Source organism: Anas platyrhynchos, chromosome 1 (genome assembly GCF_047663525.1).
Source record: "Anas platyrhynchos isolate ZD024472 breed Pekin duck chromosome 1, IASCAAS_PekinDuck_T2T, whole genome shotgun sequence".
NCBI lineage: Eukaryota > Metazoa > Chordata > Aves > Anseriformes > Anatidae > Anas > Anas platyrhynchos.
Genome location: NC_092587.1, coordinates 116,417,366 through 116,440,951, shown reverse-complemented (window position 1 = coordinate 116,440,951; position 23,586 = coordinate 116,417,366). Strand labels below are relative to the sequence as shown.

The following is a 23,586-nucleotide window of genomic DNA, read 5'->3' as shown; positions in this document are numbered from 1 at the left end:
CATTGGGATGCTCACTGTCATAGTGTGAGGTGATGAATTTGGGATTCAGCCACCTCCCGCTGCACCCACAGATCTCCCGCAGAAGGGGCATAACATTAGGCCGGGGGGTAAAAAAATAGCGATGGGGGGTACAAAATCAGAGACAGACAGGCTGTAAGCAGCCGCGGCAGGCGCCGATTCATCCCGTTTTTCTGTCGGGCGCAGAGGCAGCGCCGCGGGGCGGTGCCGGGGCCGCGGCCGGGGCCTTGCAGCGGCTCCGGAGCCTCCCCGAGCCCGGCGCTTGCCGGGCGGGGCCGTGCGGGCGGCGCCTCAGCGGCGGGTGGCGGAGGAGCGGCCGCACGGTGAGGCCCGGGGCTGCCCCGGGGGCTCGGGGCGGATTTTGCCCCCCTGTGCCGGCTCCTGCGGGCAGGGCGTGTGCGTGGGGGCTGCGGGCTCGGGGCTGTCCCTGCTGGCTGGGCTGTGCCGGGCCGGGGGGGAGCTTAACGCTGTGCTCTGCGCTGCTGCCGGGATCAGCTCGGGGCCCAAGGGGTGGCACCAGGGAGGTTGAGGCTGGCAATGAGGAGCCATTTCTGCCCAGGAGGGGCAGTCAGGCGCTGGGACGGGTTGCCCAGGGAGGTGGTGGAGGCACCGTCCCTGGGGGTGCTCGAGGAAAGGCTGGGTGTGGTGCTGGGGGACAGGGCGCAGTGGGTGACACTGGCAGTGTGGGGGTGGTTGGACCGGGTGATCCTGAAGGCGTCTTCCAACCCTCACGGCTCTGTCACCCTGCACGTTAGGCTTATTTGGAGTTGCACCCACGCTGAGCCGTGGGCTGGATGCCAGGGCTGGCTGAATGGCACTGTGCTGGCACCTTGCGATCCCCATCCGAGGGGGTGCCAGCCAGGCACAGAAGAAGTGGCTGTTTTGGAGTCGCGGGTGGCTTTTTAGATGTGCACAGCCACCATGTCAGGATGTCCGTGGTGTTAAAGCTGGTATTCAGTCTGGGCTGGTTGTCACAGGGCCTCTGAGTAGTCAGTGAAAAGAACGGGTGCCTGCAGTGAATCACTCGTCCTTCCTGTGTGCAGGTAATGGCAGGTGCTGGCTTGAGTTTCGTCCGGCTTGAAGCGCTGTATGGGCTGTGTCTGATTCAAAAAATCAGGCTGATAATAAGGAGCGGGGTTTCTGAAGTAATCAGTGGCATTCAGAAATAACTTCTAGTGAAATCTTTATGAAGAGATCGTAATCTTTATGAAAATAACTTATTTTCATGGCGTTAAAACTAATGACACCAAATTCTTCCACACTGCCTATAGGTTGTGCACCATGTGGAAGCTTCCTTCTTTCCTGGCCCGGACGCTCACTTCTGGGACCAGTGGCTTGCCATTGCTTCCAGACATGGCTGAAGGTAAAGTAGTTGGCTGTGCTTTGGAAGGAGATTTGGAAATGTTTCTGAAGAGGTTATTCTTTCAGGTTGTGGCCCTTAAATAGTTGTTGTGGTTTGCACACATTGCATCTGGGCATGTCCTTGACTGTTTATACCACGTGTATGTTTGTACCATTTATACCATAGCTCATGGTATAAATGTTCAGGAAGTATCAGAGTGTACGTGTTTGGAGATCATTGGCTACAAATACATACAGGACACTGAATTTACAGGCTTAGTGGCTACTCTGCTTCTTTAGACTTGGAAGAGGATGCAATTCTTTTTTTAGAGGAACAGCTGCTCCTTGAGGAGGCTCTAGGTAGAAAGTCCATGCGATACAGAGAGGTGCTGAGGAGCCTGGCTAGAATGGCTGAGAAATGGAGGAACTGAGTGGAAATGAGTCATACAGGACTGTTAGGGTGTCACTACTGCTAATTTCACACAGTGAAAGAAACCTTTTAATCAGATTAGTTTCATGAAAATGCACTCTCTCAATAGAGTTTTGTGTGGAAAGATTGTTTTAATGCTCTAATAATAATAAACCAGTGTTCCTGTTTCAGAAGCTTTAAGAATGTTTTCTTGCATTCTTATCCCATGTACTGAGAAAAGGAGAGCAGAAAAAGAACTGAAACAAGATACAAATAATTCCTTCATGGATTTCTGCTTGTTTCTAATGCTTTCTTTTCCTCTTTGTTTCTGAAATAGAACTTCAAGGTTACCCAGTAAAAGAGAAAAAGGTTATTGGTTGTTAGATAGACATTTATCTAGACTATTGGGAAAAAAAACAAACACAAAAACTATAGGTTAAAGATAGTAATTCGGGAGGTCAAAGGAGAGAAGCAAGGATACAGGACGTTGCAAAATTGCAAATATTACCTTGCTCTTTTATTTGGATGTTTTGTGATGATGCTATCTAGAAGGCCAGTAAAAGCAGTGGAAACATCCTGGCCTTGCCTCTGTTTTTGTTCTAAGGGATGCTAATATTTCTTGGACTATAATACCTGCAGATATTTGAGATTCCGTTCTAAAACTGCAGCATTTAAGTAACATTTTGCAAACTCGTGTTGATATATAAACTAATTCCCTTTAATTTGGTGTACGTGCTTTCACAAAACACCAGATACTCTTACTAGCTTTTCACGTGCTTCCTCCCAACGGTGGGTCCCAGTTGTGAACACCCTCAGTTCTTCCATGGTACTCCTGGAGGCACACCAAGTGGATCTTCAGAAGCTTCCTCCGAGTTAACTCCTTTCCTGGAAAATGCTGCAGATAGGCTTTGCAAACTGTTAGTCAGCAATAAATGGTAGCACCAAGCTTGAAAAAAATGTTTGGATTTAGACTGCAAGCAGGTTCTATGCAGAGCCAGCAGACAGAGGAACTGGAAAGCTGTGTTTGAGGGAGGTGACTGGCTTAATTGAAATCACAAAGATACTGGCCCTAAACCTTGGCAGTGAGCAAGGGCACCTTGCTTAGAGTTGGTTAAAGTTAAGGGACATGTACTTAAATGGAATTTAAGCAGGTGAAATAATCAGGTGACCACTTAATGGATGTCATTTGTATCATTTCTTGTAACTGTTAATCTAACCTGTGTTTTCCACTCCACAGGACACTTACCCATTCATGTGAATAATGGTGTGTTGTGGTAATCTGAACATATTTTGATATTTGCTACAATGCTAAACTTACTTAGCTACTGTTTTGCCTTACTTTATTGCTCATGAAAAATGAAAACTTCTTCTCTGCCGACTTGCTTACAGCCCCTTTGCCTTCTTTAATGTTGTGAGTCATGATGAGTGAATGTCTGTGGTCATCTTTCTGGAAATGTCCTACTAGGTCTTGGACAGCACAGTGTATTTCTGATGGCATGCTGGATAATGCATTTTTTAACAGCCTTGTGGGATACAAAATCTCCTATGTAGCATCTCCTGCAGTACATAGCTTCATTTTAGACATTGGAATAAAAAAAAAAGGCTGTGGTTCAGACACAGTGGATTTCTGCATCTTTCACTGAAGGCCAGACGAAGCTCTACGCCGGACTGGTGGTAAAACACCCGTGTGGTCTGCCTGAACCTGGGGAGGCACCAGCACCAGGCGCTGTGGATGGCAGAGATGGATGCAGTGAGCTCGTTCAGCTGCCCTCGTGTCCTTCGTTACTGTGCTGTGCAGCTCAAATAAACTCAGGCCCTGCTGCTCTGGCTTTAGTGATCCACTGACCACAGCTGAGGAGTTAGTGTGAAATACGCAGTGTGTTAATGATGGATAAAAGCCATTTGTTGGAACTGTTCTGTGTGTCTAAGACATTTGCCAATGAGAAGAGAGAATGCACGAATTTTTATGCTTAATTACCGAAGTTTATGTTATAAAATCATTAAAATCTAGAAAAGCAGTATAATTTTTCTAGGGGAAGGAAAGAAAAGAAGATTTACAGGCCTTGAGCCTGTAAATGGACTAGATTTAGATTGGCAAAATCTTAGAAACACTTTTACGCTTTGTCCTTTTATTATTCAAATGAAAGTTACGTGGTCTCAGCCTGGCAAATGTTTACTTGTATACCTAAAATCAGAAATATTAAATGGGACTAATGTTGTATACATGTTTGCAGGTTTGGACTCGAGGTTTTTCAGAGCTTTTTACGTCTCTAAAGCTGAAAAGGAAGATGAACCTAGTTTAAACCAAGAGAGAGAAAGTGCTGCACGCTGTTGGAAAATTGAGGTTTTGTGTTCTAGAAGCTATGACAGTGTTTCTGCTAACACTGTGTTAATCAATGCATGCTATGGCATCTTCACAGCTGGAGTGTGAGTAACAGGAAAGTAGTAATTCCTATTATGTAAACAAGCCTGTTGCTTCTTAATAAAAAAAAAAAAAAAGAGAATCAGATCCCTCTGGCTCTTCCAAAAAATCAGCTCTAAAATTTTCAATCAGTTCTTTTTCATTGAATATTTTTTGTTATTGGAATTAGTAATGGAACTTGTCTTATTTCAAAACGTATTTTCAGCTTAATTTCCAAAAGAACCCAGGCCTAAGTAATCTATTTTTGTCTTTGTCTGTCCTCCTGTCCCTTTCTTCTTCCAGACTCCTTTGTTGCTTGCTGCCAGCCAAGATAGATAAGCACAAATCCCAAACTGTGTTCCCACAAGGTTTGTGAAAACCAGCTTCTGAGTCAGAGGTTTGATAGGGTGCCCGAGTTAGTGCTGCGTGCGGGTCAGCCTGTGTCTGATGGCAGCTGCCAAGTTCCTGGGGTCTTTGTAGTGGCCAGCTGTTAGCTTGGCAGAGCCCTGGGCTAACCACAGCTCCTAACAGTGCTTGGCTGGAGGCCTGGCAAAGCAGAGGTTGGTTTAGAGGTTTGGGAGGGGAGCTGAAGGTGTTGCAGTAGGGGATGAGCAAATGGGGGGCTAGAGGAAGGGGTATATGATATCAATCCATAGGGATCAGGCTTTGTTAGCTCCAGGAGTCACAGAACAGCTACCTGAGTGCTGTGAGTACTCTGACCTGGCATTTAGTGTGTGATGGTGTCCCAAGACTTAAAGAGATTCAGCTCATGAGTCACCAGCAGCCCTCTTTCTGTTTGTGTGATGCTTTATTTCTGTAGCCCTTCCCTGATGTGTCACTATTTTGTCCTATTATTTTGGGCCTCTCGTATTAAAAATCTTTGGGAATAAGCAAGGGATTCCTGCTGTCCAATTCTCAGCTCTATTCAGTTATGAATTTGGGAACCGTTGCCACTTGTTTTCAAGTGTTTCCGGGTAGCACATATCCTGTCTCTGTTAGGCAGGTGAATATCTTGGTAGGTTTGGTGAGGCCCTAGCACATTTAATAGCCCCAGCAGGAAAGAGTAGAGTAGCTGCCTATGCAGAGCTGGTATTAACTCTGATAGCACAACCAGTATGAGAAAGCAATTTGACAGGTCTCACTTCAGTGTCTTGATGTTGTGTTCTTTGAGGCTTCTAGAAGTTTAGGCTATGAAACCCTCCTGGCAGCAGCCTGTCTAATTAAAAAATACTTTTTTTTTTTTCACTCCCTGTCTCCCAGCTGCACTGTCCTTTTAATGTTCCTTTTACAGCTTTCTGATCTGCGTTATCTCCGCTGTTTGTTTGTGTTTAGGCTGAAATATTTTCACATCAGAATTCCTCAATCCGGTCTTGATCTGCCGTCTCTTTCAGTTGTTAATGCAATCAAACGCCTGCGGTGCTAATTAACAACCTCTCTAAATGCATTCTCTATTGGCTGTACAAAATAAGCTACACAATCATGTTACTCAGTCCATTGTTGTGATATGCCTACTAACAGCATCAGTGAATTCGGCCAAACTTTTGTTTTTCAGGCTTCTATTTGCATGAATTTGCTTAATTTTTGTTTGTTCTGGGATGAGGACTGTGCCTTTTCGCACCAGGCAGCCAGCCTCGCGTTCTTTCCTTGCCCAACTAAGCTTTGTTTGCTTTGATTTTTTTGTTTGTTTGTTTCAGTGCGAAGCAGATTGAGGGAGATAGTGGGAGCATCTACCAACTGGAGGTACAGTGTACATTAAATGTATTTTACTTCACTTGTCAAACATGGAGAGAGCTCAGAGTTGCAGTAGAAATGTGAATTCAAATTGAAAAGTAATGCAGACGCTCTTGGATTGTTACTTTGTGGATCACAAACTGCTGAGATTTTTCTAGCAGATCCTCAGCACCAAGGGAACAAAATGCAAGGTCCTGATGGTTACAAGATTCTCTTGTGACCCTGGAATCTGATGGAAGTTTGGGAGCTTTAGGGCCATACTGGAAACGTTATGTTGCAGTTACCTCTTGATTTATCTGCTGGCGGACTTATCCTGGTCAGGTGTAGCTCAGGCATTTCTTTTCTCTGCCGGAACTTAATTGTAGACCAATTTACATCTGCTTTAAATCATCTAAATTTTGGCTTGCCCAGTTTACCTGCCTCCCCCTCTGTTATCATGGATGAGCCAGAGTTGCCTGTAATCCTGCAGCTGCTAACACTTCTGAGGACGTCAGTGTAGCCATCAGGGGAACTTGTGTTGCTGACTGGTTGGCCCCGCATTTATTTTCTTGATGGGTGATTATCTTATGACTGCATTTGCTGAGCTCCTGTTGCACATTTTGAGAACTGATAAGGAAAGGAAAAGGGGTTTGCCTGGATGGAGTGTCTGATGGCCTTCTGAATAGGTTTATCTCAGCGGCATTATAGGCCTGCTGAAGAAAATGCCTGAATTGGGGAAGTTGAGCTTTGTTTAGGAAGATTGGTAAGTAAGCATCACGGGGCTTGCAATTTTTATAAGGAGTCTAGAAGATGGCTCTTAAGAAAGCCTTTCCAGCAGCCCATAGTGGCTAGGGAGGAACCATGCCACGTGGAAATACCACCTGAGGAGTGAGGCTTTAGAGGGCCCTGGTCAAATCTGATCCTCCATCCATTTCTTTTCCCCCTACCAAGTCTAGGTGCATTTCTTGTGCAGTAAAAAATGCAACAAACAGCTGAAGCATGCAGTGCCTTGCAAACTGCCATGAAGAAGGAAGCCCCTTGTCAGGTGTGCTTGAGAATGACAGGCTTAATTTAATATCTGGGGAGGTTTGGAGGATGTGGGTCGTGTAGACTTGGAGAACCCACTTTATGTTGGACTGACACAGAGTTGATACATGTGGAGGGTCAACAGCCAGTGCTTTCATCAAGCTAGACCACGGAATGATGAGAGGGGACCGACCCAAGAAAAGAGCTTGATAGGGTTGTGAAATGCGAGCTGGGGAAGGACTGTGAGGGCCTGATGCGTATCCATCTGGGTTGCTGGGAGGTGTGCGTTGGGAGAACGCTTCGAGCTATTAATTTTGCTGCAAGGAAGCTTTGGTTCATGATTTCTCTTGTAAATGTCAGTGGTGTTTTGTTTTAAAAAGTAACACCTTGCTTATAAATGCCTTCTGCTTTCCTACCCGTGTGACTAAAACAATGAGTTTGCTCATCACTGATATAGTGCAGTGATTCTTATTATAGGTCTCACATAGGTATTAGATCTAGGTTATGGAGGATTTAGACCTTATTGAAGTCAATAAGAATTAACTAATCCACTGAATTAGAAGGCCTGTAAAATTTGTCTGGGGTACAATCTGATAACAGATTCGTGGGGTGACTTACATTACGGTTTAGGTAGAGTTGTAGCCATTTCAGAAACAAATAATGCCATTTCCCAGAATGTTTTGGGCAGCTATTAATTAATACTTTGAAATATTGTTACTGTATGACTGATAATTGCAGGATGTAGAAGTACTTGGCCATTGAAAACGTTATTGCCTTGAGCCCAATATTTCTATATATTGAAGAGTACATTCTGAAGGCAAAGTGAGGAGTTCTGCTGCTGCCCTCAGAGGAGCCAGGATAGGACTGGTGAAAACAGAGCATAGTTGCATTTTTATCACTTGTTTTCTGTGTGTTTGTAGTCAAATTTTTTTATTTAGTCTCTGACTGATTTCTCTTAAACCTTTCAATGAAAGCCCTTGAAAGCAAACCTTAAAAAAAAGCAAATACAAAAACCAAACCACCACCATAAAGGAGCATCATCTGGGACATTGCACCTTTCCTTAGTCATCTAGGATATTCTATTTCTATGCAGTCGCCCAACTTCAAACATAAACACACTGGAATAGGTTGTTCTCTTTTCATTGTTTCTGAACTCTGCAGTTGTCATGTTGCCCTGGTGAGGTAAGCTGTGTTTCGTATGTTTATAAACAGTAAAATTTAAAAGAAAGATTTTCTGCTAAACCTTTACTGTCTTTGATTATGGATTCACACTTCCCCCAGAATTATTAAAGAGCAAAGAGGGAGTATAAATGTTTAAATGTGACTTTTCTACCCCTCCTCTCCCAAAAATAAAAACCAAAGCCAAAAAAGTTGTCATTTTAAAGTATGACTGATACCCAGAATTCATCCAAAGTGGAAACTTTGGAAGACAAGTTTTTGGTGAGCTTCTTGGTGAAAAGCTTCTTTCTGTTGTTCAAGATTTTTTTTTGGCCTTATTGAACAGAGTGGCTCTCAAATCACAACGGTACAGCATGCACAGCTGAATGAATGGCGCACATTCTCCACAAGTTTAAAATTATGTTTGGTTACTTGGAGCATGAGAAGGCATAAAACACCACAAAATTGATTAATAGTTGTGCACACTCTTTTGATTTTTGCTTGAACTGCTGCATGCTTAACTTTCATTTATGTAGTGCTTTGTTATTGATTCTAGGAATGTTATGAAATACTTGCTTTATTAGTTAGGCTGCGCTTTTAAAGGGAGGGTGCTTTGGAGGAACAGGCAAGAGGGTATGTTGGGCAAGGTTGCTGTTATGTATCACAGATACCTGTGCAAGGAACCAGCTTGGAAAGAGTTGGAAAGAAGTGACAGTACATTGGCCCTGTCTCCCTTGTGAGATTTGTAACCTCTCTGGCCTCACGGTGCTGAAAAAGCAGCTCTGAATTAATTGTTCCCTTTTTTGTGTTATTTATTTTCACACCTTTCCTGTGTAGTTGTAAAGACGACTGGGTAGAAAGGGAAATATGTAGACTAACTTTCCCTTTTTTTGTGTGCCTCTTTTATATATGCTGCATGAATAACAGTTGTTGCTGTAAAGGAAGAAGTCATCTGTAGGTGATAGCAATTCCTACCAGATCAGCTCTCTTTGTCAGTGCTAACCAGTACTGTACATCTGCTGTACTCCTTGAGAGAGATTCTAAGTTGACAGTCCTGTAAAATTGACACTGTAGGAAGAGTTGTAATACAGTAGCTACAGAAAGTGTGAATGAACGTAAAACCTTATAGGTTAAATTAGGCATGATCTGGTTTTTTTTTTTTTTTTTTTTTTTTTTTTTTTCTGTTAAAACTAAGTTGTTTTCAAGGGGAACCATTTTTGTAGCATTCAGAATTGTATAAATTAAATTTGTCTCGTTAGTATGTGCTTGCAACTGGTACACAAAGCTATTTAAAACTTTTTGGCAGTAGTCTTCCTTTATCTGATTATGTGCATTTCTCTTTCTTTTCAAGACACACTTTGTCTTCCTATCTTTAATTTGTTTTTTGTTTTGGTAATTTTCAGTGTGACATCTTTTAGCTAGAGAGAATTTCAGCAGCCTAATATACTCTTCTCATACTCCAGATGAAGTGTTTCTTTTCTTACTAGGGATCATGTGCAAGCAATGCAAGAAAGAAAAGCTCTCCACACTTTACTGGCAAAACGTCAGGAAGATCTCCCCCCAAGAAGAATGAAAGATAGCTATTTGGAAGTTATCCTGCCTCTAGGAAGTCAACCTCAAATAAGAGAGAAGTATCTGAATGTATACAACAGTGTAAGGTAACAAAGTAAATATATTACACATACAGGAAAGTGTTAACTTTAATGTATTTTGGAAACAGTTATTTAATTGTCAAAAATGTATCTTACAGGTTTGGAAGGATACTTGAAGACCTTGACAGTTTAGGAGGTAGGTATCTGTGCCCTTGAAAAGAATACACAAATAATGCAGAGTGAATTTGACTACTGATACAGTATGACCTCAGCAAGGATTGCATCAATGTGCTGTCTCAGAGGGGAATTAAAAAAGATACTGATGCTGAAGGAGGATGAAATATAAATAGGAACAGCCAGAAGCAAAATGCTAAGCTTCAGCTTCTGCCAGTTTGTAAAGGAGCAGCTATAAGAATAATTACACTCAGTCGCTTCACGAGTTAGCTTTCTTATTTTATTTTTCCTTGTCATTTATTCATGGTCTTTAAAATATCAAGATCTTTGATTCCTGTTTTGCAGCTAAAATAATTGCTGAGTTGTTAGTATGACTTGATCTTTTTCTCTTAGAAGTGAGCAGGAAATTCAACAGAGATGTCAGGTTCTGCCCCTGGGACAGAGCAATGCTGGACACAGGCACAGACTGGGAGCCGGGTGGCTGGGGAGCAGCTCAGCAGAAAGGGACCTGGGGGTGCTGGTGGCAGCAGGCTCAGCATGAGGGCAAACCACTTTTTGGGGTGTATTATACACAGCACAGCCAGCTGGACAAAAGCGGTGATTGTCTCACTGCATTCAGCGTTGATGCGGCCTCGCCTTGAACGCTGCATGCAGTTCTGGTCAGCAACATGAAAAGGATGTGAGGACCTTAAAAGTGCCCAGAGAAGGGCAACAAAGCGTGGGAACGGCACAAAGCTGTGCCGGGGAGGTTCAGACTGGGCATTAGGAAACGTTTCTTTGCCGTCACACACTGAAACAGGCTTGTTAGGGAGGTGGTTGCTCTTTGTGCCTGCTGGTGCCCAGAGGCGTCTGGACAGTGCCCTCAGTAATAAGCTTAAGATTTTGGTTAACCCTGAAGTGATCAGGCGATTGGACTCCACAATCTTTGTAGGTCCTTTCCAACTATTCTGTTCTGTCTCAAAATGTCACCAGATGACGTCTTTCTTCAGTAAAGTTCTGTAGCTGGTCAGTAGCATTCTGATGGAGCTTTTTTGCAAAAAAAAAAAGAGTGCTTGTTAAGGGAAAGGTCTGAGGGGGAAGCATGTACGTAATGGTTCCTTCAGCAGGACAGAAAGACCTTCTGTGGGTCCGGATGGCCAAGAGTGAGGCAGGCAGAGAAACAAGTGACTGTGTGTCACCTTTCTGTGAGGATAGCCAAAAGAGCTAGATGACTTGTATTTTGTGCTGGGAGATGGAAGATAGTAGCTTCAGGACTTGTCCTAAATTAGAAAAGGAGACTTGAAGCTAGTGGTTCATTTCATCTGATGAGATGAGCCTGTTTTTCGTTCTGTGCCTTGCTTATTTTCTCTGTAGACCTGTGAAGATCTTGGATTTTTCCTGGTAACAGCACAGAATGTCCTTGCCTTGTTGTAGTCATACTTGTCTCCAGTCAGCTCTACTGGGGATATATTATTCCGGGGAAATCAAGATTCTGTGCCAGTTACACAGTGTTCAGAATGGTGGTAAGCGGTTTTCATGGGAACAAATACCATTCCACCCTCTCCCCAGCATATCCAGTGATCTTGGCAAATGTGCCATGTGAATGGCTGATCAATTTCTAAGTTTTTGTCTTTGGCATTAGGGTTCTGGTAAATCCTATTTGGACTATTATTGATTGTATTGATGCCATGACTGATAGGCATCACAATTTTTAGAATTATGATTTTAGTAATTTTTACTTAAATTTCCTGGAAAGACAGAGATTTTCCTTTTCTGGAAAGTATCTGCACCTAATGAGATGCTTTTGAAACCTTTATTGAGTGAAAATTACTTGAGTACTAGGGAAGAGTAAGTCTTTGCAACATTACTCTTCACTATTGCTCTGAGTCTGTTATTACTCTGAGGAGTCTGTTTACTTGCATATGCCCTCGTGAGCAGAGCTTATTAATCAAGTAATCATTTGGCTAGTAATGATTACAGTGTGATAATTACCTCTAACTATGCTTTCATGCCTGTAGGGCACAGTTTATCTAATCTGCACCTCTTTAAAGGAATCAGTATCTGAAAACAAGTCTGCAGATAGTATGTATCCTTGAACAACCTGCATGAAATCGAAGTAGGAGGTAGGAAGGGAATGAATGATCTGAGAGAGTGGGCTACAGGGATAAGGGAATAGATTATGTGGGATTGGAAGGAGTGGAGTGACAGGTTGATTTAAAGCACTCAGTTAAATTTCTCGTTGTAAGTAAATATACACGTAGCTGAGACAGCTGCCGAATCACTGTTTTCTTTATAGCATTCTCCTGAATTAAGTACATGAAAATGTGTAAGTCATGCACTCCTACGCTGTGATATTTCGGTCTGTGTTTTGCAGGTACCTCTCATGCTTCACAAAGATGGGTTTGATCTGCTCTGCTAAAATTCTTGTTAAAATACAAGAGAACTAAATGCTGACTCCGTTTTTGGTCTCTCCACAGTTCTTATTTGCTACACTCACACCAAGCAGGAAGCGCAGCCAAGGTCTCCCTTATCGATAGTTACAGCCCTGGTGGATAAAATTAGTAAGTGGCAATTTGATCAGCAGGAATAGTTTCATCTGTTTATCTTACTCATTCAGCAGCCACTGCATTCCTGTCGTTGTTACTGGGGATACCTTCTTCCCTCCCCTGTTGAGTTGCCTTCATGTTGCTTTGCCTTTGACCTCTTAAATATTCTGCCTTTTATAGAAGGGAGGAGGGGAAGAGGGTTAAGTGGATGCTTTTCAGCATTTCAGATTTCCTTTCCTTTAAAAACACAACTTCTGTGCATCCCGCACCTCTGTGTTTGGTTTTGTATTAGCGTTTGAGTTTCTTAGCTTCATTTTTAAACAATGTGTGTTCTGGTGAAGTTGGACCTTGCTTGTGTCGCATGTCCTGCTGACCACCTCTGTGGGTCAGATAAGGCAGGAACTGCAGGCTAGCAGTGTGGTCCTGTGTAAGAGCCATCTCTTCGGGGTTGTTTGTGTGCTTTGCTGCTTACACAACACAAGAAGACCTTAGAGGAACCAGTCTTTCTAGTATTAGACCTGAGTGATCTGTCTCCAGTAACCTCTAACGTTTATTCCTGCAGATTTGCGCAAGAAGGTCGTACACCCTGACTGCGACATCAAATTCACCGGCAATGTTTCTTGGGTTGGGAAGACCTCAATGGAAGTAAAGATGCACATGCTGCAGGTTAGTTCCTGGCACTTCTGTCTCTCCTGCAGTAGTCACAAGGTATTTCAGAGTGAATTCTGGATGATGACACTAACAGTCTAAATTACATTTCTAGAATAACCAAGGTGACTTCCAGTAGGTTAGGTAATACGTTATTAAACACTAAATAATTAAAAATAAATAGGTGTAACTACTCTACACTGTACAGGAAGCAAAATGAATATTAATTTAATTAAAAATCTCTAATATTTCTATTGAATACTTACAGTCAGTTGATTAGTTAGCTGAAACATTCAGTATTTTAATTATTTAGAGTAGCGAGGGTAGTCTACTTACGTGATAGGAGTGGCTATGAGTCAGATAAACAGGTAAATATTTTTTGATTCGGTTTGTGTCCTTAAGTGAAGTCTCTGATGTAGAAGATAACGTTACACCTTTGTTGTCTGAACTGCCTCCCAGTGCTGACAGTGGTGCCAACTTGGTATTACTTATAAAATTGTTTAGGCATTTCTCAGAATAAAGAGGAACTGGGCAATTTACAATTTTATTTTATATATTTTTTTCCCTAGCTGAAGATAGTAGTTAATCAGCATTCCTCTGCTTAATGGTTTTGTTACAGAATTCCCGAAAATGGAGTTCTAAGTTGTGTTCTTTCCTTCTGTTCAGCCTACTGCGGGAAATCTCAGAAGGGATGATAAAATGAAAGTAAACATTGTGATAACGATGTGAGTGTGTAGGTGGTACCAACTGAATAGCTTGCACTTTTTATAATTTTAGAGTTTAAAGATAAAATTCTTTCCTGTCTCTCTCAGCTGCATGATGGTGATTACTGCCCTGTGTTAGATGCAACCTTTGTCATGGTGGCCCGGGACCCAGAAAACAAACGGTAATTTGTAGGACAGGGAAATAGTCTCCAGGCTCCTGTTGTGGTGAAAGTGGCAAATGTGGCAGCTGTGTATGTGTGAAGCTGTATGGTGTGGGTTATAAATGAATCGTATAGTTGATGTTTTCTGTTGGCAAATGTTACTTTCCTGAGGCAAGCATCAGAGCTTTGAATTCAGGAGTCAAATGATACCAGGCATTGCTGTTAGTCTTTGGATCTGTCCCTTTTCCATAACAGATTTTCCCTGTGTTTGAATGACTGGCCTGATGAACAAAGAAGTAAATCAGTGGACTACTGACCCATGTGCATTGTACAGTAACTGTTAAAATTGATTGCTTTCTTGCCCTAAAAACAATCAAACAAACAAACAAAAAAAACAACAGAAAGATTGAGTCTCAGTGGTTCAAAATCACAGAACAGCTTAGGTTGGCAGGGACCTCTGGAGGTCATCTAGTCCAACCCCCTAGCTCAAGCAGGGGCACCCAGAGCAGGTTCCCCAGGAGCACATCCAGGAGGGTTTAGAAAACTCTGTGCCAGTGCTCTGTCACCTGCACAGAACAAAAGTGCTCCCTGATGTTCAGATGAAGCTAGTGTGTGCCATTTCGTGCTCGTGGGCTTTTATCCTAGCATTGGCACCACTGAAAATAGCATGGATCCATCCTCTTTGCACCCTTCTTTCAGGTAGGTTAAATGGCCTTTGAGTGTAATAGTATCGTTAACTCTGTAATTTGGTATGGTAGGTGTTGTCAGAATACGTCAACCTAAATTAGATAAAAAAGTATGTAAAACAAAGAACAAAAAAACATGGCCATGGTGAGTATTCTCACAAAACAAACAAACAAACAAAAAAAAAAACACAAAAAAAGAGAAAAAAAATCAGAAAAAAAAAATGTTTTTCACCCTTTCTGTAATACTTAGTTGTTAAACAGACTGCTCAGTTTCAGTTTTGGTTTATATGACTCCAGTACTAGAAAAAAATTACATCTTGTATTTCTTACACCTTGTATGACTTTCAGAAGTAATAAATGATTTTCTGTTTAAATAGTTTAAATAATTGTCTATGTTTAATGAAGAAGGGTGTTTATTGGAGGGGCTTTGCTTGACATAATTATTTAATCCTGATACTATTATAAGGAGTTACTAGTATAGTTTTCTGTATCAGATTTGTGTTATTTTTAGATCCTATTAGTGCATTATATATTGAAAAGAGATATATGTATATATACATTTAATTTTATGGTTCCCCCTCTTTTTTTTTTTTTTCCCCCAAAACTGCAAAAATGGCATTATACACTAGTAGACTGGCTACTGTAGCAAAACAAACAATAATACTCCAAGCAACTATCCAAGGCAGTGTTTTTATTCTGCTTTACAAACAGGCTGAGAACAACTGAGGAGATATGCTGTCTGCATAAGCCCATGTAGATAAGACTTCACTCAAACTTCAGTGTCTGTTCTTCGAGCCAGGTCACCACAAACCTGGTGTGTTCTGGAAGCATTGTATGTGAGGCAGAAACCTTTCAGAGAGCTACAGGGTATATTAGATTAGGTATAATGCCCCGAAATCTGGTTTCATGGCTTTGTAGACCATAAAAAACTTGCATCTCGGGGGCTTGGACAGGAGGGCAAATGGAGATGTGTCCTGAGCTGAAGAGAGGGGGAATGAGCTGTGCAATAGTGCAGGAGCTGGTGTGTCTTGAAAATCCAGAGTTCTAGCAAACAAGGGAAAAGAGCAGGCTGTTCCAATTGAAAGGTCTCTTTGTATGCTTCTTGTTACCAGCCCAAGTAAAGTCTGAGGACAGAGGTTCTTAATATGCTTAGCAGATTTACATATTCGTGTGTGTGTGTGTATGTATGTGCATATGTGTATGTGTTTATTTGCATATATATCTTGTTTTGAGTATTTGTATAAGTGTTTAAAAATAATCTGTGGGAATCACGGGGAAAAATGGTACTTGAAAATAAGCATTTTCCCTGCTTTGTGAGAAGAAATAATTAAGCTTAATGCAATTTAGAGTGAATTTATTTGTGCAGTTAAGCAAATGTATGAATTGGGACTCAAGGCAGCCTCCTGTCATCTTCTTTGATAAGTGGCGTATGTGGTAAACAGCTTTTGGCTGTTGATAAGGCTGTCATGGGAACGTGTAGATTGTGAGAACGCTTGCTAGCTACAGCACTGTGCTCTTTCTATTCCAGAAGGAATGCTGCTGTTCAAGTTTTGTGTATCTATTTTAGACTATCCTAGATCACCACTTCATTTGCTAAGTTTCTAAATAGCTTTCTGCTTTAATGATCTTCGTGTAATCTAGGGGTAGAGATTTAGCTCTTTATGAAGCACAGATGTGTTGATTATTTTGCCTTAATTGTACTAGACTGTGGTTGGATAGCTTCAATTCTGAAGAGGAAGTTAAGCAAGTGTGATATTCTGTTGGCAGCTGTCAATTATGAAATAATGTATTTATTTCTATGGTATAATCTGAAGTATGGTATCATCTGAAGGATGTCTTTTAATCTTGTGTATGTATGTAAGCAAAAATGAAACACGGTGTATTTACAGGGCAAATTCTTGTAAAGTTTGTAATTTACAAATCTCTGTCCATAGGCCAGCGTTTGTTAATCCACTCATTCCTGAGAGCCCCGAGGAAGAAGAAATCTTCAAGCAAGGGGAAAGTATGTCATGTGCAGATGTAGTGTTTACTGACATGGTTTAATGCTGGACTGGGCAGTGTTAGGTTAAAGGTTGGACCAGGTGATCTTAGAGGCCTCTTCCAACCTAAATAATTCTGTATTTCCCGGTAGCATGTAAATCTGCTTTCGTTTCAAGTTAGTAGCTGGAAGGAAGTAGACTTCAGAAGTTCTTCTACTTAGAAATGGTCCTCATTTGTTCAAAAGCAGATTTTTGTCATGTCTCATGTGTCAATATCATTCAGGTTTTAAAAGCCTGCTCTCACATTCTTGGAAACTTTTTGGCTAAACTGACAGGCACTCCATGTCAGTACTGAGTACTGAACATGGAGGGGAGAGCAGAAGAAATAGCATAGCTCTGTTTTCTTTTGTTTCAAGCTGGAATTTCAAAGTTGAGAATTAAAGAGAAACATTAAAGACTGAATAAACTGAACAGAAGATATTTTAAGTTAAAATTTCAGTCATTATGGCCTATGGCAGTGAATTCATAAATTTGTATTCTTGTACCATTGGCAAAACCTGAAGAAGGTTGCTATTTAGTGATTCTTTCTTGATACGTTTTTCTGTACTTCAGGGGGAGTACCTACGTTTCCTGTAAGGGGACTGGGTATCAGCTCCATTGGGTCTTTATCTTTTTTCCTATATGCAGTCAGTTCTAAAAGCCAAACCTTTGTTTGAGTTAGGATTGTCAAGCTCTAGCTTTTAACTTAAAAGAGGAAAAAAATATGAAGTCAGTTGATTCCAGATTCAAATCATCAGAGCCAAATCAATTTTTTTTTCATTTAAACTCTAACATACTTTTTTTTTTCTTCTCTGCTTAGTGAACAAGTTAAAGAGGATTGATTTCAGCACCGCTTCCTTACTGAAAATGGCTCCCACTGCAGAAGAAAGAAACATTGTTCACGACATATTCCTTAATACATTGGACACGAGGCAAGAAAGGGAGGGAGGGGTGGAGGAGAAGTGGTGTTTTGAGGAAGAAAATTCATGTGCATTTTGACTGGGCTCTTAGAGGGCATACTGGCATAAAGGCACATGTTTGTTTTCCTATTTTTCTATTTAAACTCTGGGCCATTTTGCTTGAAATACAGGTACAAACTTTGACATGTCATCTGTGCCTCTTTCATCATTGAGGAGTGTTAGCTGTGCCAAGACGATGAAAGTATTAGCACAGAGAGCTTCTGAGTAAGATGTTAGGAATAATCCTGAAGAAAAAGGTTAATGATGTTTAACCATATAAGGGAATGCAATGGTTTTGCACTGTGTGATTTATACAATATAAGAGTTTTCTGCCAGGTAGGTAGAAGAAAGCCTATGAGGGCAGGAACCGGCCATATTTTGATCGGGTAATTTACAGTGTGTTTTAGGTATAATTCTGGGCAACATTAGTTGGGGGAGACTAGTGTTGGCACACTTCTCTTGCAGTTCAGATTTCTGTGAAATCATCCAGTTACCAATGGTTGTAGAACAATGTCTAATAACATTAGCGTGCTATTGTGTTTGTGGATGATTTCTTTGACTCACTAACCTTACACAGTTGTTATTTTCAAAGCTGTCCATCAAAGTGAGACATACCTTCTGTTAAAAGTAACAGAGGTGTTTTGTACACAGTCTGCCTGGGTTTGAAAACCTCAGACTGTCTGCGTGTTTGATGTTGAATTATTCTGTTAGCTCGTTACTTGCTTTTAATTTATACTCTGACTTAATAAATAGTGTAAGGCTTATCTGGGAAAGTGTGTTTTGTGGTTGTGGCTTATCTTTTCTCTAATATACTTTTCTCAAGGTGAGATTGTTCATATGAGTTTGGACATTAGCAGAAGTTTCCAAAAGAAGAGACATGTAGACTTTTAATTTGTTACTGCAATCATAAGTATCTCTTCAGATACAGCTTCAGGCTCAGTTGGAGCAGCTTTCAGTGACAACATTCCTGGATGGTGGCTTGTTTGGTTTCAATTTTTCTATTGTTTGTATTTGTCTTTTGCATTTTTGACCTGTTGAAATCTGCTCATGTAAAGTTTTTGTGTTTCCTTCATAGGACAGTAAGTTTTCGGAGTCGTGTATTACCACCCAATTCAGTCTGGATGGAAGATGCAAAGCTGAAGGGCCTACAGATTTGCCATCCTCAGGTATTTTGAAAAATATGAATAAAGTACAGAAATGGCTACCGAATTATGAATTGTCTTTTAAGACTAATTAATACGTTATTTTGTTTAGGTTCTGCAGTGCTTGTAATGTGTTTAGATGTTAGTTTCTTTTGCCATTTTTCTGTTAATGGAATAGAAAATCTGTATCTACTTGGATTGCCACTGCAAAAGAGAGGACTTCTCATTACTTTCTTTCCTATGACTGCTTATTTTGTGTAAAGAAATTAATTCCCAATTTATTTAATTTGGGCTTCCAGTTTATGATACAGTCTAGAGTTTTATGTTATCAAGTAAGTGCCTATTAAGCAAAGGTGCCTCAGCCATTTGGACTTTTGCATGCATTTATACATTCAGGTGCTCGAACTTCTGTTAAATGCTGTGAACTGAAGCACAGACTTCAACACAGTGCTTTGAGAAAAACATACGTGATGCAGCAGTCTGATTTTTCTGTTTCTACGTACAGGAGCGGAACATCTTCAATAGGATCTTTGGGGGTTTTCTAATGAGAAAGGCATTTGAACTGGGATGGGCAACTGCTTGCAGCTGTGGGTGAGTTGCAGACTTTTTATGTGTATAAAACCTGGAACATTGACCATGTATGGATAGGTCAGGAAACCATGCTAGCCAACCTAATGACAATATGATCAGAAAAGACTGATGTGTTTAAGAGGAGGATGCTGCAGTATTATTTTACAGCACTATTTTACTTAGAGCACCTGTCATATTTGCAAAGAGATTTGCATCATGCTCCTTGGAGCTTGGTTTTTAAACACTAAACATAGGGATAGAAACTGCATCTTTTTTCTGTTTTGTTCTGTCTTGCTAAGCTACTGAGACTGACTTTGAAGATATGATTTTTATTTTCCTAAATGTATAAAATAAACGTTCTCCTAAATAAAAACTGCATCTTTTAATTATGTACTCAAGAGGAATGGTTTCTGAACAACTTGTAATAACTGCTTGTGCTTAGTAAGTGTGACCTGTCATCACCCAGCAAAGATCTATGCCTGAGCTTAATGGAGCATGCGTAGCCTAATAGAAAGGTGCCTGTGTCAGTGCTTGGAAAACCAAGGCCTAAGCCGTGGTGGCATGAAGTTTGCCTAGGGAGTGTAAGTCATAAGACAAAATGATGATGCAATAGTGTAACCTACAAGAGGTTTCCTCCTCTTATTTTTTGTCTTTTAAAGAAAGATTTATTTTCTAATAGCCCCTGATTGAAATGCTGGGAAGGAAATAGTTTAAATTTCTCCAAATATACTAGTTGTTCTTGAGATGAAATTTCTTTTTCTCTCTCAGGGGTTCCAGACCTTTTATTGTATCTGTTGATGATATCATGTTTCAGAGGCCAGTTGAGGTTGGATCCTTATTATTGCTTTCTGGACAGGTAGGAGTTTTTGTCTGCTCTTCAAAGAGAAATAACTTACCCTTCCTGTTATCAGTGTTAATCACTGATAACGAACTGTGCATTATGAATGTTTTATGACTTCTCTTGTTAAGCCGTAAAATTGTCTGTTACAGTTTTTCAGTGCCAGTGATGAAGTATGAGCTGTAACTCCTTTCCTAACTGTGTAGGTCTGTTACACGGAGAAAAACTACATCCAGGTTCGAGTGCACAGCGAGGTGTATGATGCAGATACTAGAGAGCACCACACAACCAACATCTTCCATTTTACATTCATATCAGAAAATGAGGTCCCGCGTGTTGTGCCCAAAACATACGGAGGCAAGTATCCAGTTAATGCATTGCCATTGAAACTGTGGAAAAGAACACTTCCTTTCTGCTGAAATGTTTGTCATTTTAATAGATGAATTATTGGCATTTGGATATTTTAACAGGATTTCGTGGCAAAGCACGTTTATTTTATGCTGTGATGACAATGTGGATTGCTTCTTGATCTTACCATTCTGTGTAGTTAGTTGCCCGATAATGATGCTAAGTTGTTAATGTGTTTTTCTCTTTTCTTCACCTGATTTCAGAGTCCATGTTGTATTTAGACGGGAAGCGACACTTTGCTGCAACCATGAAAGAAATCTGAGACGTGCTGAGTACATCAGCAGTGTAGCAGCACACTGCCTTAGACTGAATGAGTCATCACCAAGGATGGCTAACAAACAAGTGCTCTCAATACTAAACCAAAATACCCCCCCCCTTTTAGTACTATTTATGTATTTGAATATAAGTGCATTTTTTATTCTCTGCTACTAGGATTTCTTGACATTTCCTTTGACACACCAGTACTGTTAGGAAATGAGGCTGAAATAATACAATCATACTTTGCTTTGAGAGATCTTATTACCCTCCTTGCTGTCTTGTCACCATCTGCCTTCTTTCCCTTGGTAGCTCCCCTTTGTGCTTCTCTGACAATGGATAGAAGTTCTATCAGAAGAATGTGCAATAAGTAGATAGACACAGATGAAGCCATTTGACCTGTATTCTTATGTAAATTAGGTGTAGGGTCTTTTTTTTTCAAGAAGGACATGGGCAGCTGGGTAGCAACAGAAGCTCAGAAGTTGTTAGTGTGCAGTGTACAAGCAGGTATTTTCCATCAGTTTGGATTTTACAAGGTTGTTGCAGCTTCTTTTTTATATGGTTTCATGCTCACTCGGTAGACTTGTCTGCAATGATGTGAGGTTGCTAGATGGTCTGTTCTGACATTGTAGGCATACAGCCAGCCCTGTCAGCCTCTTCTAATTTTTTTTCTCTGCTGTAACTGCATGCTGGTTCCTGAATGAGTAACTTCTTGTGTATGGAGTAGTATTCTGATTGGTGACATTTTGTAAGACTGGGAAATGGTAGTGTAGAGCAGAACTGGGAGCAGAGAAGGAAAATGCTGCTAAAATGGTAATGGTTATGTTTGATTTCTGCAGCAATTCAGGGCCCAGGGAATCTCTGCTGAACAGTTCCTGAGTCAGGTGCTGAGTGGTGAGAGGTTTTATTTTTTTTGTTGGACTTGCGGGGTGCAGATGACAGCCTCCACAGCTGGGTTATTTGTGTGCTTCCTCAGTAGGTTGTAATGAAATGTGAACACTACACGGCTTTTAAAGTTGTTGAGTTTACCTATGAAGGATGGAGCAACTGAGCACCACAGAGTGGACACCAAAGTGGACATAACCATGGTATATAGGTAGCAGGAAGAAAGTAGTTGATACTGAAGTGCTTCTATGCAGTGGAGAAAGCTTTCATTGACAGATGAAGCCGAATATACTGAAATTAGGAGGATGAGTGATGGAAAGCATCAGCTTTTAGCAGTGGGGATGAGTCACAAGCACAAAATGTGGCCTTGGATACCTTCAAATCAAGATTGATGTTCTGTGTTAGCAAGGCGGACACCTAAACTGGAGTAGTTGGGCTCCATGGCAGGTTAAATGGATGAACTGTGGTGTTTTATAACCCAGGAGAATAGACTCATCTGGCCCTTCTAGGTTCAAAATTTGTGAAATCAGGAAGCACTGGGTAAAAGTGGTATGACAGCACAGACGCATGAAATGAGTTGATAAAACAGTGTTGAGATTTTTATTTCAGAGTTAGAAAGTTTTTAAAAAAAATAATGTTTAGAAGCAACTTTATTTTTGCTAGAAGGATAGTGTGATGTTCATGGCTCCTAAAAGCCGACTGTTACTCCTATAAAGAGACTGAATGTTACAACTAGCATGCAACACATTGGCCTTTCCTTTCGAAGAATGTGCTGCCTGTATTTGTAAGTTAGGCAGCTTTCCAGTGCAGGAACAGGGATGTTACCTGATGCAGATGGGATTAATGCATCGCAGAGAGATCAAGCTTCCAGATCCTTATGGAGTTTCTCCCTTCAGTTACGCTCTGTTGCTGATTCAGCTATTTTTAATAATTTTTTGTAATGGTTATGCCACTCTGGGCATGTATTTTATATTTTCTGTTTTCCTGATTTTTAAAACTCTTTCGAAGCTGAATATACTTGACTGACCAAACAAATAAAGAACTGAAAATCTATCCCAGCTTTTTATATGTATCAATATTTCAATATGAATTTATCACAGTTTCTAAATTCAGCCTTCGGAAAGGGGTGGGAGAAAAAGGTTATAGAGTACGGAGCAAGGCTTGACATCAAAACCTCTGGATGCAGTGAGGAAAATGAATCCCACAAATGAAGTTGCTTAAAAGAACTGTTCCATGAATGAAGATGCTTGAGAGAATTGCTGTGTTTTTGTACTTCATGATAATGCAATCGTGTACCACAACCGTGGGAGTTATAGGAATGTATTTACAGTCATGCAGAACCTCTGTGTTTATATATGCAGATATGTATATGTATGTTACATCTTTTACATATGGTAATAAATACACAAAGAATTTGTGTCACCTATTTTTCGCCTAGGACAAGAACTCCAAGCTGTCACCATCTTTGATAATAGGTAAATGAATCTTCAAGGAATATCATTTATACGTGTCTCTATGTACACTTGTGTAAAATAAAAACTACTTATTCTTAGATATCACCCTGAGGATAGAAATATTTTACCATAGTAATTAATGCTGAGCTTGTATTGTAACTTAACGACCAACCCCTCACTGCTGTGATGAATCAGTACCACTCGAGCCTAGAGTTATTAATAGAAAATCTTTTTATTTGTAGTGAACATACCTGTGTAACTGGCTGTAGCTCTGTAATGGAAATGTTCTGTGCCATCGTGTCATGGACTACAGCAAGGAGGAGATCTGTGCTAGCTGGATTGCCTCCCCTGGCCCTCTCAGTTGTTGCTGATGTAAAAGAGCTCTGGCATTGGCTGAGCTCAGTGTCTGAAAAAGCACTTTGTTTTAAATTTCTCTATTTTCCCATGTTTTTTTTTGTTTTTTTTTTCAAAGCCTGAAGTTACTTATGCAAACTCACCCTAACA

General features: G+C 40.8%; 1 protein-coding gene across 5 annotated transcripts; it reads left to right on the top strand.

The window, feature by feature from the left end:
- The first annotated feature begins 189 nt into the window (after window positions 1-189).
- On the top strand, window positions 190-23,182 carry ACOT9 (acyl-CoA thioesterase 9). Of its 5 annotated transcripts, XM_027449058.3 has the most exons (16): window positions 190-341; window positions 1,290-1,381; window positions 3,006-3,032; window positions 5,864-5,909; window positions 9,551-9,721; window positions 9,814-9,851; window positions 12,286-12,369; window positions 12,917-13,020; window positions 13,815-13,888; window positions 16,488-16,555; window positions 17,392-17,503; window positions 18,606-18,696; window positions 19,178-19,263; window positions 20,011-20,098; window positions 20,287-20,437; window positions 20,692-23,182. In XM_027449058.3, the coding sequence occupies exons 2-16, from the start codon at window positions 1,300-1,302 to the stop codon at window positions 20,748-20,750; spliced, it is 1,281 nt and encodes a 426-aa protein (XP_027304859.1). In that variant the 5' UTR covers window positions 190-341; window positions 1,290-1,299; the 3' UTR covers window positions 20,751-23,182. The 5 variants fall into 5 exon arrangements, with proteins under 5 accessions (XP_027304859.1, XP_027304860.1, XP_027304861.1 ...); XM_027449059.3 differs by lacking the exon at window positions 3,006-3,032; XM_021278612.4 differs by lacking the exons at window positions 190-341; window positions 3,006-3,032 and adding an exon at window positions 4,003-4,112.
- The last annotated feature ends 404 nt before the right edge of the window (window positions 23,183-23,586 follow it).

Bases quoted from the DNA above. Each gene is read 5' to 3' on its own strand.
- ACOT9 (XM_027449058.3), top strand. From the start codon at position 1,300: ATGTGGAAGCTTCCTTCTTTCCTGGCCCGGACGCTCACTTCTGGGACC. The intron at 13,021-13,814 runs GTTAGTTCCTGG...TGTCTCTCTCAG, and splicing joins TAAAGATGCACATGCTGCAG to CTGCATGATGGTGATTACTG. The intron at 16,556-17,391 runs GTATGTCATGTG...TTCTCTGCTTAG, and splicing joins AATCTTCAAGCAAGGGGAAA to TGAACAAGTTAAAGAGGATT.